The sequence below is a fragment of the Eubalaena glacialis genome, chromosome 13 (genome assembly GCF_028564815.1).
Source record: "Eubalaena glacialis isolate mEubGla1 chromosome 13, mEubGla1.1.hap2.+ XY, whole genome shotgun sequence".
Lineage (NCBI taxonomy): Eukaryota > Metazoa > Chordata > Mammalia > Artiodactyla > Balaenidae > Eubalaena > Eubalaena glacialis.
Window position 1 is genome coordinate 57,265,179 of NC_083728.1, and position 16,440 is coordinate 57,281,618.

General features: G+C 61.4%; 3 protein-coding genes across 6 annotated transcripts; 2 read left to right on the forward strand and 1 right to left on the reverse strand.

Moving 5' to 3' along the window:
• The first annotated feature begins 134 nt into the window (after positions 1-134).
• On the forward strand, positions 135-7,655 carry TBL3 (transducin beta like 3). Of its 2 annotated transcripts, XR_009703270.1 has the most exons (23): positions 135-194; positions 1,707-1,758; positions 1,839-1,934; positions 2,020-2,067; positions 2,172-2,313; positions 2,403-2,487; positions 2,577-2,747; positions 2,840-2,915; positions 2,987-3,080; positions 3,166-3,347; positions 3,440-3,581; positions 3,682-3,740; positions 3,824-3,927; positions 4,403-4,550; positions 4,636-4,866; positions 4,940-5,010; positions 5,094-5,250; positions 5,330-5,388; positions 5,642-5,745; positions 5,846-5,917; positions 6,006-6,164; positions 6,248-6,820; positions 7,104-7,655. XR_009703270.1 is itself a non-coding variant. In XM_061208753.1 (22 exons), the coding sequence occupies exons 1-22, from the start codon at positions 154-156 to the stop codon at positions 6,355-6,357; spliced, it is 2,403 nt and encodes an 800-aa protein (XP_061064736.1). In that variant the 5' UTR covers positions 135-153; the 3' UTR covers positions 6,358-7,655. The 2 variants fall into 2 exon arrangements, 1 of the variants encoding a protein (XP_061064736.1); XM_061208753.1 differs by having other exon boundaries at positions 6,248-7,655.
• On the reverse strand, positions 6,515-12,501 carry NOXO1 (NADPH oxidase organizer 1). 3 transcript variants are annotated; one of them, XM_061208755.1, is made up of 10 exons: positions 12,423-12,501; positions 11,433-11,555; positions 9,432-9,575; positions 9,257-9,337; positions 9,000-9,075; positions 8,721-8,898; positions 8,368-8,549; positions 8,155-8,268; positions 7,069-7,186; positions 6,515-6,988 (listed from the first exon to the last, which is right to left on the reverse strand). In XM_061208755.1, the coding sequence occupies exons 3-10, from the start codon at positions 9,495-9,497 to the stop codon at positions 6,721-6,723; spliced, it is 1,083 nt and encodes a 360-aa protein (XP_061064738.1). In that variant the 5' UTR covers positions 9,498-9,575; positions 11,433-11,555; positions 12,423-12,501; the 3' UTR covers positions 6,515-6,720. The 3 variants fall into 3 exon arrangements, with proteins under 3 accessions (XP_061064738.1, XP_061064737.1, XP_061064739.1); XM_061208754.1 differs by lacking the exons at positions 11,433-11,555; positions 12,423-12,501 and having other exon boundaries at positions 9,432-10,017; XM_061208756.1 differs by lacking the exons at positions 8,155-8,268; positions 11,433-11,555; positions 12,423-12,501 and having other exon boundaries at positions 9,432-10,017.
• Positions 12,369-14,927, forward strand: GFER (growth factor, augmenter of liver regeneration). Its single transcript, XM_061208759.1, has 3 exons — positions 12,369-12,711; positions 13,065-13,261; positions 14,193-14,927. Exons 1-3 carry the CDS (start codon positions 12,451-12,453, stop codon positions 14,353-14,355), a joined length of 621 nt encoding a protein of 206 aa, XP_061064742.1. The 5' UTR covers positions 12,369-12,450; the 3' UTR covers positions 14,356-14,927.
• The last annotated feature ends 1,513 nt before the right edge of the window (positions 14,928-16,440 follow it).

Sequence of the window (16,440 nt, forward strand, 5' to 3'; positions counted from 1 at the left end):
GGTGACGTCACAGTAGTTGCCGGCTGTGACGCCATCTCCTGGCGCCGACAGTGTGGTGTGGCGCCCAGCTCTCCTTCACGCGGCGGCGGCGGCGGCGGCGGCGGCGGCGGCGGCGGCGGCGGCGGCGGCGGCGGCGGCGGCGGCGACGACGACATGGCGGAGGCGGCGGCCGGAGTGGGCCGTTTTAAGTCCAAGTGAGCCGGGGCGCCGCCGGGGGAGGGAGCCGGCTTCGCAGCCGGAGTAGCCAAGGCGCCTGGCGTGGGTCCTGCACCCATTCGGTTTGGGGAGGGGGTGAGGGCTGGATACGGACAGGCCCGCGGCGTCCTCGCGGGAGAGCCGGCACTGACTGCTCTCGGAGGGCGGGCACTGGAGTCCCGCCGGGTGCAGCTGGCTTCCGCTACTTAAACTTGGAGCCGGTTTGGGGAGGGGGAGGGGGACAAGAAATCCCAGAGAAGGAGGAAAGGGCGAACTGAGCACAGGTCGAGGCTGGTCCTAGACGGGAGCGGGACTACCCAGTGCTCAGGTAGCGGGAGAAGAACCACCTCTGGGGCAGGCGGCCTGGGGGGTTTCATCTGCTGTCCCTCTTCTCCGGGGAGCAGGAAGAGAGGTCAGGAGATGGGCTGGTCCTCTGTGGTCAGGAAGCCCTCAATCCCGTGCTTTTTCAACTCTCAAACTTATACTGAACATCTAAGTGCTCAGTGCCCGGGACTAGACAGACTCAGTCTCGCCTTGTGCAGCAGTTTGGTGGGATAAACATATTAAGCAAATCGTTTCTATCAGAGCGTGTGACACGCATTAGCAAGGGGAAGCCCTGATGCCAGAACCATCTGTTGGATAGTCGAGTGGGTTCAGGGGTGCTCCGTTTCATCTTGGCTGTCAGGCTTCCTCCAGCGGAGTCAGCCAGGCACCTTTGAAATTCGGGAAGAGAGACCCAGGCCACATACAGGGAACAGCCCGTGTGAACACAAAGAGTCAGGAGACATCCCTCGAGGCAGGGTCTTGTAAACGTGTAAGGAGAGCGGAGGGCTTTAAGACAGGGTGATGACATGAACAGAGTTATGTTCTAGAAGGCCTCTCTGGGAGCAGGGTTTGAGAGAGTGATAGGGACCAAGTGAAGAGGCTGGAGCAGCTCCCCGGAGAGGAGAGTGCAGTGGCTTGGACCAGCATGGAAGTAGCCGAGAGGGAGGGGAGAGGACAGCCTGACAGCTTTGCTGAAATGAGAATCTGCTCAGAGAGTGGGATGGAGGAAGGAGCCAGGCTTGGGGAAGGGGCAGGCTGGACCTCAAGGATGAAAACGTTGAGGAGGATGTTGAAGAGAATGTCGCTCTGGGTTGGTACCCAAGCCTGGCCTCTCGTGGCCAGCAGGGGGCCCCCAAGGCCTGGCTTCCTCCATACTGGGGAGTCTCTGGGAAGACTTGGACTGCCCTGGGACCTGTGTGGATCACGGACCAGCCCAGGGTCCCAAATCTTCTGTAACATGGGGGTACCAACATCCACCTCACAGTACAGCAGAGAGAGTTAAAGAAAGGAACAGTAGAAGAGCTCGTCACTCTTCCTCCCTCATGCCTCCTGCATCCCTGCTGCTACCCAGGAACTCTTCAAGGGTAGGGCCCTATTGGGTTGATCTCTGGGAGAGCATCTAGCGCAGGGCTGGGCACTGAGGACCAAGGGGTGGGTGGTTCACTCTCTCCCTGTCTTTCCTCCAGTTATGCTGTCGAGCGCAAGATCGAGCCTTTCTACAAGGGCGGGAAGGTGCAGGTACTGGCCCAGGGGAGCAGAGTGGTGGGGCAGGCAGGGACTGAAAAGTGTTACCTTGACTGAGACTCCTTTGTCACTAGCTGGATCAGATTGGGCAACACCTCTTCTGTGTCTGTGGCACCAGAGTCAACATCCTGGATGTGGCCTCAGGGACTATGCTGCAGAGCCTGGAGCAGGTGAGGACGGGGGAGGGTTAGGGTAAGGGGCTGGTGGGGGGGCAGCCTATTCTCATGGCACCCTGTGCATTCACTCTTGCCCCAGGAGGACCAGGAGGACATTACTGCCTTTGATCTCAGCCCCGATGACAAGGTATATGGGACCGGGACAAGAGGTGGGCTCCGGTACCTCCCAACCAGAGTTGATGAGGACGGGGTCCATGCCTCTGCCCCCAGCTGAACTGCATGCTCCCCCAGGTGCTGGTGACAGCCAGCCGGGCACTGCTGCTGGCTCAGTGGGCCTGGCAAGAGGGCAGCATCACCCGCCTGTGGAAGGCAATACACACAGCCCCTGTGGCCACCATGGCCTTTGACCCCACCTCCACGCTGTTAGCCACAGGTAGGACCCCGGCTGGGTAGAGGGGGCGGCTAGAGCCAGGCAAGGGGCTTTGGGCATACAGCCCCCGCACCTCAAATACATTCCCACAGGCGGCTGTGATGGGGCCGTGCGTGTCTGGGATGTCGTGCGGCACTATGGGACACACCACTTTCGGGGCTCACCGGGCGTCATACAGTGAGTAGGGGTGGCGGAGGGAGGGTGGGTGGGTGGGGTGTTGCAGTCAGGGTGGCGCAGCTCACCAGCCCCACCCCACCTGCCTGCAGTTTGGTGGCCTTCCACCCGGACCCCGCACGCCTGCTCCTCTTCTCCTCAGCCGCAGACACCAGCATCCGCGTGTGGTCGCTGCAGGACCAGTCGTGCCTGGCCATGCTGACTGCCCACTACAGCGCTGTCACTTCTCTGACTTTCAGTGCCGATGGTCACACCATGCTCAGGTCAGTGGCCAGCTGCCACTGCCCAGAGGCCTTGGCAGGAAAGGGAGGGCCACAGCTGAGACTCGGGAACTGAGGTGGCTGTCTCCCCCCAGCTCAGGCCGTGACAAGATCTGCATTGTTTGGGACCTGCAGAGCCTCCAGGCCACGAGGACCGTGCCAGTGTTTGAGGTGGGGCGCCAGGGCCAGTGAGTGGGGTGGGGTGGGAGGTGGGCTGCCACCTCTGACCTGCTCGTCCTCAGAGTGTGGAGGCTGCGGTTCTGTTGCCAGAGGAGCCGGCACCGGAGCTGGGTGTGAAGTCTGCGGGCCTGCACTTCCTGACAGCTGGTGACCAAGGTGGGTGGGGCCAGGCCAGGGCAGGCAGCAGGGGTAAGGGAGGCCTGTGGACCTGTGAGTCCCAGCGGCCCTTGTCCCCACACAGGCACGCTGCGCGTGTGGGAGGCGGCCTCTGGGCGGTGTGTCCATGCACAACGGCAGCTGCCAGGCCCCGGGCGGGAGCTGACCCACTGCACCCTGGCCCGAGCCGCTGGCCTGCTCCTCAGCGTCACTGCCGACCACAACCTGCTGCTCTATGAGGCCCGCTCCCTGCAGCTGCAGAAACAGGTGAGCAAGCGCTGCCCCTGCTCGGCCCACAGCCCAGGATGCCAGCCCTCCACTCACACAGGCCCGGGCCTGTGTCCCTCCCGCCCCCACAGTTTGCCGGCTACAGTGAGGAGGTGTTGGACGTCCGGTTCCTCGGGCCCGAGGATTCCCACGTTGTGGTGGCCTCTAACAGCCCCTGCCTGAAAGTATTTGAGCTGCAGACATCCGCCTGCCAGATTCTCCACGGCCACACAGGTGAGGGCGCCAGGCCAGCGCCCCCGGACTTCACCCAGGACTGGATTGCCCCGCCTTGCCACAGCTGTTCTCTAGCCATGTCCTCTCCATCTTTGTCTAGACATTGTCCTGGCCCTAGATGTGTTCCGGAAGGGGTGGCTCTTCGTTAGCTGTGCAAAGGTGAAGCACCACGAGAGGTGGGGGGAACAGGGCCCCGGGTCGGGAAGCCCAGCCCAGCCTCTCCTCACCCATCCCATCCCCAGGATCAGAGCATCTGCGTCTGGAGGATGAACAAGGCGGGCAAGGTGGCCTGTGTGGCTCAGGGCTCTGGACACACACACAGCGTGGGCACCATTTGTTGCTCAAGGTAGCGGTTCAGGGCTGGGGTCTGGGGTGTCATGGAGGCAGAGGCGGGTTTCGTCTTGCTCTCTGAGTCTCCAGCCCAGGAATGTGGACTAGAGGACAGGGGCTGGGGCATCCCCAGATGCTACTGTAGGAAGTTCCTAAGAAGTGATCTTAAGGTTGTGTGGCTAAAAGGGGAGGGGTGTTAAACCAGGGACAATGACACTAAGCATCGTCCAGGGGGAGAGAGTGCTCCTTAGGCCTGGGGCTCCCATTGCTGGGACCAAGTCCCCAGGTTTGACAGCACTGAGGGCAGGCAGTGCAGACTCAAGTGGAAGCAGGTGGTCCCAGAGGTGTTCAGGCGGTGGCATATTAGTTCATATTCCGGGACAGTCTTTCTGGTTTGGACCAGGGTCTGACAGGCCTGAGCTGTGGTGCGCTGCAGACAGGGCTGGCCAGGGCTCAGCAGGTGTCTCCCCCTCCTCCAAATCGGGCCTCAGGCTGAAGGAGACCTTCCTGGTGACGGGCAGCCAGGACTGCACTGTGAAGCTGTGGCCCCTTCCTGAAGCCCTGCCATCCAAGAGCACAGGCCCCGATGGTGCCCCTGTCCTCCTACAGGCCCAGGCCACACAGCACTGCCACGACAAGGTGACCACACGCAGCACACAGGTGGGGTCGTAGCAGGGCCCTTGCTGGGATGGGGATCTGAGCTGCTGCCTGCTCCTACCACCAGGACATCAACAGTGTGGCCATTGCCCCCAACGACAAGCTGCTGGCCACGGGGTCACAGGACCGCACGGCCAAACTCTGGGCCCTGCCACAGTGCCAGTTGCTGGGCGTCTTCTCGGGCCACCGGCGTGGCCTCTGGTGTGTCCAGTTTTCGCCCATGGACCAGGTGTTGGCTACGGCCTCAGCCGATGGCACCGTCAAGCTCTGGGCACTGCAGGACTTCAGCTGCCTCAAGGTAAGCCGCCCTCAGCCCAGGCCTGGCCCCCCACTTGGTGACACCTCACACCTCCCCTCTCCCCACCCTGCAGACATTCGAGGGACATGATGCTTCTGTGCTGAAGGTGGCCTTTGTGAGCCGCGGCACACAGCTGCTGTCCAGGTGAGTGGGTGAGGGCGGGGCAGGGTTAGGGGTGAGCTGGGGGCAGGCCCCAGGGCTGAGCCCCCTCCCAATCCTGAACCCAGCGGCTCTGATGGGCTCGTGAAGCTCTGGACCATCAAGAACAATGAGTGTGTGAGGACACTGGACGCCCACGAGGACAAGGTCTGGGGGCTGCACTGCAGCCGGCTGGATGACCATGCCCTCACTGGCGCCAGCGACTCTTGCGTCATCCTCTGGAAGGTGTGTGGCCTGGGGTGAGGTGGGGGGACAGTGGGCAGGACAGCGTGGGTGTGCCAGTCTGACCCCAGTCTGACCCCAGGATGTGACCGAGGCGGAGCAGGCAGAGGAGCAGGCCAAGAGAGAGGAGCAGGTGGTCAAGTGAGTTGGGGGTCTCCACCCAACCCCGCCCGGCAAGTCCCATGCGTTAGCACCACCCCCGCCCCTTGGAGTAGGGCACATTGGCGTCCCTTCTCTCTATAGTTTGGGGAAACCGAGGCTCGGAGCAGCAACACAGCTCACCCCCAGCGGGTGCTCAGGCCTGGGCTGCAGACTCCTCAGCCAGCCCCTGATGGCTCTGCCTTCAGCCCTAGCCAGGTCCCCGAGTGGTCCTGTCCCCTCCTTCCCCCACCAGGCAGCAAGAACTGGACAACCTGCTACACGAGAAGCGGTACTTGCGGGCGCTGGGCCTGGCCATCTCTCTAGACCGGCCCCACACTGTGCTGACTGTCATCCAGGGTCAGTGCTGCCTTGGGCCAGACAGGCGGGGGGGGGGTAGTCTCTCGGGTCCTTGGTGCCCCTTCCCCAGGGCTCAGTCTCCTCTCTCCTCCTCCCGTAGCTATCCAAAGGGACCCCGAGTCCTGCGAGAAGCTGGAAGCCACGGTGCTCCAACTGCGGCGAGACCAGAAAGGTCTGGGGCGGGCAGGTCGGGGCTGGACGGTGCCTAGTAAGGCTGGGGTGGCCCGGCAGGCAGGTCTGACGGTCCCCGTCACCCACAGAGGCCTTGCTGCGCTTCTGTGTCACGTGGAACACCAACTCACGGCACTGCCACGAAGCCCAGGCCGTGCTGGGCGTGCTCCTGCGGCACGAGGCCCCGGAAGAGCTGCTGGCCTACGACGGTGTGCGGGCCTCACTTGAGGCCCTGCTGCCCTACACCGGTATGTAGGCCCTGCCCCGGGTGGGCGCAGGGGGCCGTCCAGCCAGACTCCACCTACCCTGATCGCCTGCTGTCCTCCCCCAGAGCGGCACTTTCAACGGCTCAGCCGGATGCTGCAAGCAGCCACCTTCCTGGACTTCCTATGGCACAACATGAAGCTGCCTACCCTCCACGCGGCCCCAGCGGCCCTCTGAAACACACCAAAACATGTACTTTGCTATCTCGGCTCCCTGTGTCTGTCTGGGCTTTGTCTCACCCCAGGTCCTGGACCACTGCCTGGGCCAGCCCCGCCCCCACACTCTGGCCCAAGATCCCCCAGTCCCTGCCCCTCAGCACAGACACTGGGTGGGGGTCAGTCAGGAGAACTTTACTCAGAAGACAAGGGAGAGTGTAGGTCTCCTTGCCCCACCAGCCAGGGAGTCCCACCCTCAACTGCGCATCCCACAGCCCTGAGGCTTATGTGGCTGCCAGCCATCATCCTTGGGGTCTGGAGCCTCTGGCCTGCCGCTCCAGCTGTGGGGTGCACAGCGCAGCCCTTCACAACGTGCCACACACTCTCAAGGGGGTCCGTGACACCCTGGGTCCTGCCCCAGTGCCTTACGGGTGATGGTGCAGCAGCGGCTCTGAATGGCACTCCGAGATGGTCGGGCAGGCACGGTAGGCGGCAGGGTCGTGGCCTGGGGGGACTTGGGGGAGCTTTGGGCCTTGCCCTCCCTGTCCTCCCCACCATCTACCCTGAGGTGGAGCCATGGTCCGCTGAGGAGTGTGCCCAGCCTATCAGGCTGCAGCATTGCAGCTGGAAGAAGACCAGTGCGGCCTCGGAACCTGCGGGGGAGGGTGGGGTTTGGTTAGCACTGGGCCCTACCCCTGTTAGACTGGGCCCACCAGAGCCCCACCCCACGCACCTGCACAGCCACCAACCACGGTCTGACGTTTCCAGCACACGCACGCGTGCCCCTGCGGGCACGGACAGCTCGTCGGCTTGGCTGCTCTCGTAGGCGTGGGAAGCACAGAACTGGGACCCTGGGAATGGATCCTTGGTGGTCACCACAGAGGCCAGGGCCCCACCTCTTGGTCCCCGCATCATCTGCTGAATCACCACCTCCGGGCTCCCCTCTGGATCTCTGCTGACACTAGGGACCGCTTTAAAACCCAGTGGGGGGCTTCCCTGGTGGCGCAGTGGTTAAGAATCCGCCTGCCAATGCAGGGGACACGGGTTCGAGCCCTGGTCCAGGAGGATCCCACATGTCACAGAACTAAGCCGGTGCGCCACAGCTCCTGAGCCTGCGCTCTAGAGCCCATGAGCCACAACTACTGAAGCCCGCGCACCTAGAGCCCGTGCTCCACAACAAGAGAAGCCACTGCAATGAGAAGCCTGTGCACCGCAAGGAAGAGTAGCCCCTGCTCGCTGCAACTAGAGGAAGCCTGTGCACAGCAACGAAGAACCAATGCAGCCAAAAATAATAAATAAATAAAATAATTTTTTTTTAAATGGAAGCTTATTTATTTATTTATTTATTTATTTATTTATTTATTTATGGCTGTGTTGGGTCTTCGTTTCTGTGCGAGGGCTTTCTCTAGTTGTGGCAAGTGGGTGCCACTCTTCATCGCGGTGCGCGGGCCTCTCACTATCGCGGCCTCTCTTGTTGCGGAGCACAGGCTCCAGACGCGCAGGCTCAGCAATTGTGGCTCACGGGCCTAGTCGCTCCGCGGCATGTGGGATCTTCCCAGACCAGGGCTCGAACCCGTGTCCCCTGCATTGACAGGCAGATTCTCAACCACTGTACCACCAGGGAAGCCCTAAAATAAAATTTTTAAAAAAAACCCAGTGGGGCTCCAGCTCACTGTGGGGACCAAGCACATACTACAGGGCCACTGGCACCCCCTGGTCATCCCATGGCCTCACTCCCCTGGCTTGCATGCTTCTTGTGACTCAGCTTTGCTGAACACTGCCCCGTGGTGGTGGGTGTGGGGAGGAGGGTTAGTCTCACCACTGCTCCCTAGGGACCGTTCCCCATCTCGTCCCTGGCCCAGGGCCACCTCTTCCAAGTAGGGAGCAGGAAACCATGCTGTCTGCTGGTCCTCATTCACCACCAGCCACCAGCCTGTGCCCAAGATAAAGGCAAGGGGTGTTTTGGTTCCTGAGGCCCACTGACATCCCAGGGGGCAGAAGGGCGTGTCCCCAGACTCCTGCCCAGGCCCACCTGAGGGGTGTCGCAGCAGCACATCTAGGGCCTCCTGGGCCTGAGCATGGAAGGGCTGGCCCCACGTGTCCTGGGTGCTGAAGGGCTGCAGGCAGCGCAGGCTCTGAGCCTCCAGGCTGTGGATGGCAGCGCTGCCCGTGGGGCCTGGCAGGGGCTCTTGCGGGGCAGGCAGGATCACCAGGCTGGTGAGGGTGCAGGTGAGAGGTGGGTGGATGGGAAGTGTGGGAACTGCCTGGCATCCCCCACACGTCCATCCAGCCTCCGAGCCTCCCGTCCTCATTGGCCCTTCCTCCACCCCGCCTCCCCCATCTTCCAGATGTTTCTGCTGACAGAGTTGGGGGTGGGTCAGGCACCTGCCAGCTGGCAGCGCAGGCTCCAAGTCCATGGGTTGTGGTGCAAAGAAGCCAGTGAGCACCGGGCTGTGGGCCACACGCTCCCCTGCCGCCAGCAGCGCCCTTGAGTAGGTCTCCAGCAGCTGCAAGCGCGCCAGGCCTCGGCCAGTGCAGCCCCAGTGCACCAACAACGATGCATCTGTGGGCAGGATAGGGACTGACCGTGAGACAGCACCCCCAGGGCTCCCCACATCAGACTGCTGCCTCCCCCGCCCCTCCTGGGATCCTTGCTGGCCTGACCTGGAAGCTTGGGGAGAATGCGGTCAGATCTCCGCAGCAGACCCGCTTCCACTGGAAAGGTCTCCTTGAGGGTTTTCTGAGGGCGAGAAGGAGCATGTCGGTCTCCGAGGGCCCACTGGTTCCCCTGGGAGGGCGGGGGTCCCTTTCCAGGATCTTAGGGGCTGGAAGCCCGAGTGGGCACAAGGGCAGGCAATGGGGGGTGGTCACGGGTGGGTCATGCAGTTAGGGGAAGTCAGGGTGGCTCCAAACTCACTCACATGGAGTCTCCTGAACTCCTCCCAGCTTCTTCGTGCAAAGGTGTCGCTGTCATCTGACCAGCACACGGAAAAGGCGAACGTCTGTTAGATGAAAGGTTGAGGGCTTCTTGGAGGCGCTAGGCCAGGAACTCCCTCCCTCTCCCTTGGGGCTGGCAGGGGTCCCGTCGGTCCCCACCTGGAGCCTGTCTGTCTGTACCAGAGCTGCCCCGCTCACAGACACTGGGTGCCGGGGGCCTGCCATCGCTGTGGCCTCCCCAGATCTCCGTCACAGGTTTCTGGAGTCTGTCGGGTGTGGTCAAGCGTCCCACTGCCTCCCTGCCTACATGGGGAGGAGGGGAGGCCTCGGGTACCCGGAAGACTGTTTGGAATTCCCTGGCGATGCCCCAGACCTGCCAGGTCCTTGCTGCACTTCCCTGCCCGTGACTGGGTCCTTCACAGCTTCCTCACGCACCCCTAGCCTGTAGAGGGGCAGGAGCACAGGGCTCCATGGGTGGGAGGAGAAGCAAAGAAAGAGTGGAGAGGCTGGGGCTGGGACTGTGGCCTGAGGCCCTCCTGCTGGAGTCTGGCCATGGCTGGAGGAGGAGGAGAAGGAAGAGCCATCAAAGTGCCGCCAGGCCTGGCCACACCTCCCGGCTCTCCCACACCCTGTGTAGTGCTGATATCGGTCAGAGCCGCCTGCCGGGTGTGCCCTTTGGTTCTGTCTTTGAACTCCCTGGGGAGCTAACTGCAGTCGTCATCAGGAACCAGTGACCCAGTGTTAAAGGCTTTAAGTGCTTTGTTTGGCTTAATCCTCACATTGGAGGAAAGGTCTCTGTAATGTCCCCAAATCACAGAGGAGGAAATTTGTGTTAAATGGATATTAATTGTCAGGGTTTTTTTCTTCATGTGTTGGGGAGAGGCGGATGTCACAGTTTTACCCCATAGGTTCCCCTGTGGTGGAGAGACTTGGGGCAGGATGAAGAGGGTCCATCTCTAGTCACCAGCACTTGGGGGATGGGGGAGGTGGTGACTAGGACTGTTTTGAGAGCCATCTCTGAATTCATGATTTATCATAGTTTGCTGCAAACACAGCCTCTGAGATCAGGAGTGACCATCCCCCCACTAACTGGGGTGGTGAAGGGAAGGCCCTAGAATCCCCAGACAGATGGTGTGCCCAGGTGCCCCACATCTCTGGACTGCTTCCTTATAGGGGAGATTTTTGGAGCCCCATCCAACCCTGGCACACAGTGGTTCTTCCCCCTGTTGGAGCCACCAGCTCTGTGTTGAGACTCCCTCTACCCCAAGCCCTCGAGGGAGGGGTCAGCCTCTATGGCATCCCTCCAGGAAACCACTCTGGCCTTGACAAAAGGCCAGAGTGTATCTGTCCAACCAGTGGCTCTCTTTGAAACCTTTGTGTATCTGTCCAACCAGTGGCTCTCTCTGAAACCTTCAAAACTTCCCTAGTCTTGGCCCAGGCAATGAACACTTGTGGACATAGGCCTAATTTTTGCAAGGTGCCTTCAGCCCAGCTGTCACACTTGCCAATCTCAGTGGGGGCCACTGGCCTGGTAGGGTACAGGGTGGGACAGATCCTGCTCCCTTGGAAGACAGAGGAGAGAAGTGGGAGAAGGGCCAGCTTACTCACAGCCAGGGACCTAGAAAGATGCTGAGGCCTCTCCCTATGCCAACTGAGAGCCCCTGCTCTACACCCCCAGCAACCTAGATCCTTTCCACTCTTTCCTTCTCGACACCCCCTACCCTCATCTCTCACCTGGACAACTACCAACAGCCCCATCCTCCCCCAAAGCCTGTGCTCCTCACTTGCTCCCATGAAATCCACTCTTCAGAGGAATCTTTGCAAAACAGAAATGGGATCAGGCCAGGGTACCCTGCCCAAAACTTCCCAGCACCTTCGCAGGGCCCTCAGAATAAATTCCCAGTTGCCATGGCAGTTGATGATGTCCTTGGTGGGTCCCTGGCCACCTCTGGATCTCTCCTCCCACCACCCTTCCCAGGTCCTGTCCCACTGGCCTTTCTGCCCATGCAAGAAGCCAAGATCCTCCTCCCTCCTGCCTTGGCCTTGACTGCCCTCCTCAGTTGATTCCTCATCCTTCAGGCCATTGCCTAAGGGTGACCTCCTCAAGGAGGCCTCCCAGATTTACCACGCCCTGTTCATGGCCCCCATCACAGTTTGTACCTGAACATTTATTAGTGTGACTCTTTTTTGTTTGTTTGGTTTTGTTTTTTCCGTCTTGACCACTGGACTATGAGCTGAGGAGGTCAGGGACGGACGAATCTTGCTCCTTGCACTGACCAGTGCCTAGAACAGTGCTTAGAACAGATTAGGCACTACACAAATATTTGCAGAGTGAATTAATGTACATATGGAAGCAGAGGTATCACTGAGGCCACTCCCGACGTGGGTTTAACCTCTTCAAGTAGGCTGTAGGATTCGGGGGGAGGTGGGGGAGAGGGGCTGCTCGGTACTCGCGGGAGCCCAGAGACGCACCTCCTCCTTTGCAGGCACGGCCCCGCCCCGCGTTGCCAGGCGCCCGTTGCCATGGCGCCGGTTGCCAAGGTGGATCCCCTGGACCCCCGGCACCAACAGCACGCCCTCTGTGCGCTCACGGCCCAGCTGGGCGCTCCCCCAACTGAGGGCACAGAGCCAAGCCGCGGGCGCGCGGGACGGTCAGAGCGGAGCAATGGGGGCATCGCGGACCGCAACACGGACGTGGCCGAGGCCGCAGCCCGAGGCCGCGGCACGGCCAGGGCGCGTCTTCCACAACACGCTGCTCTTCTACTGGAGGAGGCGGGAGCGCAGCCACGGACGACGCAGGTCGGGCACGGGCCGTGGAACGAGGCCCAGAGGCGCGGCCAGGACTCGGGCCTCCGGTTCCGCGCGCACCCCGGCCCGGGCCTCCGGCGCGTCCTTAGCCCGGACCCCTGTCTCTGGCTCTGCCGCTTGCCGGCCGCGGACCAAGGCCCCCAGCCCCGCCTCCATGCCGGACACCGCCCCGGGCCCCACCCCCGCCCCCACCCCCACCCCCACCCCCACCCCCACCCCCGGCCCCAGCTCAGGCCCAGCGCCCGCGCCCGCGGCGCGCGCGCCCGGCTCCTGTGGCCGCGCCCTGGCGGCGGCGCGCGCGCTGGCCTGGAAGCCGACTTGGAAGCCCATCTGGAGGCCGACCTGGCCCGGCAGGCATTGCGCGGGCAACATGGCGGCGCCCGGGGAGCGGGGGAGCTTCGGCGGTGGGAGCCTCTTCTCCTTTCTGCCCGGCGGCGCGCGCTCCGAGGTGATGGACGACCTGGTGACGGACGCGCGCGGCCGGGGCGCGGGGCGGAGAGATTCCGCCGCTTCGGCCCGGACGCCATCCCAGGCGCCGGCTTCCGATTCTCAGGTCGCCGAGGACGCCTCCCGGAGGCGGCCCTGCCGGGCCTGCGTGGACTTCAAGTCCTGGATGCGGACACAGCAGAAGGTGCAGATGCAGGGGGGCGCCACCTCCCCTCAGAGGCCCGCGAGCCCTGCTGACTCCTAGCCCCGGCCCCCACACCTTGTTTTCAAGCACCCCGGGCAGACTTCCCAAGACCCAGGCCGAGCGTTCCCACAGGCCCTAAGCCTGAGAGACTTTGCCCCCCGGGTTTGGCTGTTCCTAAACCTTGCCCCCAAGGTAGCCCTGGCCTTTCGGCTCTTAGCCACATGTGGGCTGGATCGGCCTCAGGACTTCTGTCTCCAGTCAGCGGGCCTCCGGCTGGTGGGGAAAAAAGGGCAGCTTTGTAGGTTTCTGGTTGGGGAAAACCGAACTGACCCTTGGTCGGCCTCCTTCCGCAGCGGGACAGCAAGTTTAGGGAAGATTGTCCTCCGGATCGCGAGGAACTGGGCCGCCACAGCTGGGCTGTCCTCCACACCCTGGCGGCCTACTATCCCGACCTGCCCACCCCAGAACAGCAGCAAGATATGGCTCAGTTCATACATTTATTTTCCAAGTTTTACCCGTGTGAGGAGTGTGCTGAAGACATAAGGAAAAGGTAAGTTGTGTCTGCACAGTCTGCAGGCAGCAGAGCATCCCACCTGGAGCCTGGGCCTGGGGCCCCTGGCTGATGTCATAAAGGGGAGCCTAGAGAAATAAGATGCAGAGGTGGCAGAGGGTTGCCAAGAGCAGGGACCACCAACAGAGAAGGGATTGGATCATCTGAGCCATCTTCTTTCTCCTCAAAGGCCAAGCTGTCTGGGGCTGCTGCTGGGTACTGCTTCTTTCTGCAGCCACAAGGCTTCCGGGGAGGGCTTCCCTCATGAGATCCCTTGCTTAGCACTGATGGAGGCTCTGGCAGGTTTCGGAGGACTCCACTTTGCCTAACTTCTGGAGCAGGACTGCCAATTTCAAGACCTTGGGAACTCACTGCTATTGCTTCCAGGAGCCACCTTTTGTTCATTGGGGAGCCCAAGAACTGTTCTTTGGCACCCATGGCGTTTCTGGGCTGGATGTGGGGGGCAGGGCAGCCCTTGCTGTTTGAAGCCTGGGCATTTAGAACAAGGTCTCTTGCTGAGCTGATGCAGCAGGGCCACAGGTGCTAAGAAACAGATCTGGTTTTCAGTTTTGCCTTTATGCCAGCCCCACCCCTTCCACACACTGCCTGGGGCCAGGGACGCTGGGGTGAGGATTCCTGATTGTTACCAGGTTGTAAAGTTGAGGCCTCTGCCTCAATGTCTTGCCCAGGGCTCTTGACAGGGTTTGCAAAGCTCCCGAGGTGAGGGTTTGAGCAGGCCTAGGAGTCCACCAGGCCTTGCTGCTGCAGGGTCTGCCCCCTTCTGGGAATTCAGAGCATGAGGGCACTTCTGGGTGTAGCTCACAGCAGTGCCCCAGCTCTCCTCCCTGAATTGAGCAGGCAAGGAGCTGGTGGGGCGGGGACAGTGGGAGCACTGCCTGCCCTCCTCCTCCGTGTGCTCCCCCCCACGCAGGATATGCAGGAACCAGCCAGACACTCGCACTCGGGCCTGCTTCACCCAGTGGCTATGCCGCCTGCACAACGAGGTGAACCGCAAGCTAGGCAAGCCGGACTTCAACTGCTCGCTGGTGGACGAGCGCTGGCGCGACGGCTGGAAGGACGGCTCCTGTGACTAGAGGGCAGCCAGAGCCTGTGGGCGGCCTGGCCAGAGAGGGTGGGGCTCATTAAAGTGCGCGTCAGAGCCAGAGCCTGCCTTGTCTCAGTTGGGTGGTCCCCAGACGCTACCCGTGGAGCCCTTTCCCTCTCAGGTTCGGAGTGTAAGTGGAGGTACCCGTTGCAGGCACCCCGATGGCCTCCTCCTCAGCCCGCGCCCCGTGGGGCTGCAGGTGAAGGAGGCAGGAGCAGCCTAGGCTGTCCCTTCCTCTCAGGATTTGGCCTTCCGCCCACTCGACACCCTGCTGCCTACTTCCCCGCACAGGAAGGTGACAGGCCTGGCTGGGCTCCCCTGTCTCGCCCCTCCGGGCCAGGCCACTGTCTCCCCACGTTGTAGCTAGGGAAAGCTAGGGGTCAACAGGGACGGTAGCCCCAGAGGCTGTGTGCCATTTGCACTTCAGGAAAGAGGCCTGGGGGCTGAGCTCTGCTGTGCGCCTTCCATCTGGCACATGGCCTCGTAGAGCCGTCCCAGGCCTGTCAGAGGAGGCTCCGTGGAGCTTGAGACCAAAAATAAAATGCTGGAGAAGTGACTGAAGACCTGGCCTCAGTGTGTTTTGTGCTGGGATTTGCAACGATGGACAGGGCCTGCCCTCGTCCCTCTGTGGTCTCCTGCTTCCTCCTATCTGGGTTCTGGCTCCTTAAGAAGAGGGAGCAGTTCCAAGGCAAGGGTGGGCCAGGATGTTCCAGAAACACCAAGGAGGCTGAGTTGCTGGAGCCAAGGGAGGATCAGAGAGGTGAGGGGAGGTCACATGGCAGGAGGTCCTCAAGGCCCCAGCAAGGATGTGGTTTTAACACCCAGCTCCCATGGAACATAGTGGAGGGTTTGGAGCAGAGGAATGGCAAAATGTGACTTTTGAAAGGTCCCTCTGGCTGTTGAGATGGAATGAGGCAGGCGTGGGCAAGAGGAGGCAGGGCAGGCACCCCTGTGGCAGCTGAGAGGGAAGCTCGCCCCAGGGTGAGTGGGAGGCCTCACTGGATGCACTCTGAAGGTGGAGCCCAAGGTGGCTGTGGGGTTCTGGCCACTGGAAGGAGGGAGTTGCCCAGTGTATCAGTGAGATTCCGAAGGCTGTGAGTGGAGCAGGTTTGGGGGTGACCTGGACCCAGCTTTTGGGCCTTCACATACCCTCTCAGCCACACCTGCTCCCAGGCATTGGCTCCCAGCTGGAATGGCCCAGCAACAGTGCGCCGTACCCCTGTGGTCGTACAGCTCTCACCTCTCCCCATGGTGTCTCGGCTCCTCCCTGGGCAAGGGCCAACCTTCGGCACAGCCTCCTCGGCATCTTTACCCCACTGGCCCCACGGGGGTGCTGGCTTCCTCAGGGCTGCCCAAGGGGCCAGGTGACATAAAGAAATAGGAGGCAGGGAGCAACCAGCAGAGAAGTCACTGCTCTTTCCTCCTACAGATGGACATCCCCAGCACAGGACTTGTCTCTGGCCTTTCCCGAGTCACCTGTGTGCTGGGAGCCAGCAAAGCTGTGGTCATTTCAGGAGCACGCCGTCCATGTTTGCTCTCCCTCCTTCCCTGCCTCACTTTCCTTTTTCCCTAACTCTGGCTTCCCCAAAGTTTCACCTCCCAATAAAACTCTTTAACTTTGCCACAGATTCTGTTTTCCAGGGTATCCAGGCTAAGATGAGTGGGACTCTAGTTCAAGGGAAAATTCTGGCTCAAGCTGTTAGCATGGAGACCAAGGCAGTGAGCATAGAGCAGGGAGAAGAGCCCCAGGACCATGCCCTGGGACCCCTAAGGCTCAAAGGTCACAGATGGAACAAGAGGAGGGAACCAGAAAGAGATAACAAGAAAGGGCCCATGAAGTAGGAGGAACACGAGGAGAGGGTGACGTCAAAAGTGTTCCTAGGAGGATGGGGACAGCATGGCAGTGCCTGCATTGCCCCTGGGACTAAAGGGAGCAGTGACAGCTGGAGGGGAAGTGGGCTCAGGAATGGAGCAGGTTTAGGCTCTGATGTAAATGATCAAGTAAAAGGGGGAAATGAATGATGCGTGAGACAAGAGAGGAAACTGTCACTGACAGGGGAGAGGTGATAGGATT

What these genes read in the sequence shown, in the direction of transcription:
- NOXO1 (XM_061208755.1), bottom strand. Translation starts at nt 9,497, where the DNA reads ATGGCAGGCCCCCGGCACCCAGTGTCTGTGAGCGGGGCAGCTCTGGTA. An exon ending in GCTGCTGCGACACCCCTCAG is followed by an intron (nt 8,269 to 8,367) that starts GTGGGCCTGGGC and finishes TCTTGGGCACAG; the next exon opens with GCTGGTGGCTGGTGGTGAAT. An exon ending in CGTGGTTGGTGGCTGTGCAG is followed by an intron (nt 6,989 to 7,068) that starts GTGCGTGGGGTG and finishes CCTCCCCCGCAG; the next exon opens with GTTCCGAGGCCGCACTGGTC.
- GFER (XM_061208759.1), top strand. Translation starts at nt 12,451, where the DNA reads ATGGCGGCGCCCGGGGAGCGGGGGAGCTTCGGCGGTGGGAGCCTCTTC. An exon ending in GGATGCGGACACAGCAGAAG is followed by an intron (nt 12,712 to 13,064) that starts GTGCAGATGCAG and finishes CTCCTTCCGCAG; the next exon opens with CGGGACAGCAAGTTTAGGGA. An exon ending in GCTGAAGACATAAGGAAAAG is followed by an intron (nt 13,262 to 14,192) that starts GTAAGTTGTGTC and finishes CCCCCCACGCAG; the next exon opens with GATATGCAGGAACCAGCCAG.
- TBL3 (XM_061208753.1), top strand. Translation starts at nt 154, where the DNA reads ATGGCGGAGGCGGCGGCCGGAGTGGGCCGTTTTAAGTCCAA. An exon ending in GATGGTCACACCATGCTCAG is followed by an intron (nt 2,748 to 2,839) that starts GTCAGTGGCCAG and finishes GTCTCCCCCCAG; the next exon opens with CTCAGGCCGTGACAAGATCT. An exon ending in TGTGCTGACTGTCATCCAGG is followed by an intron (nt 5,746 to 5,845) that starts GTCAGTGCTGCC and finishes CTCCTCCCGTAG; the next exon opens with CTATCCAAAGGGACCCCGAG.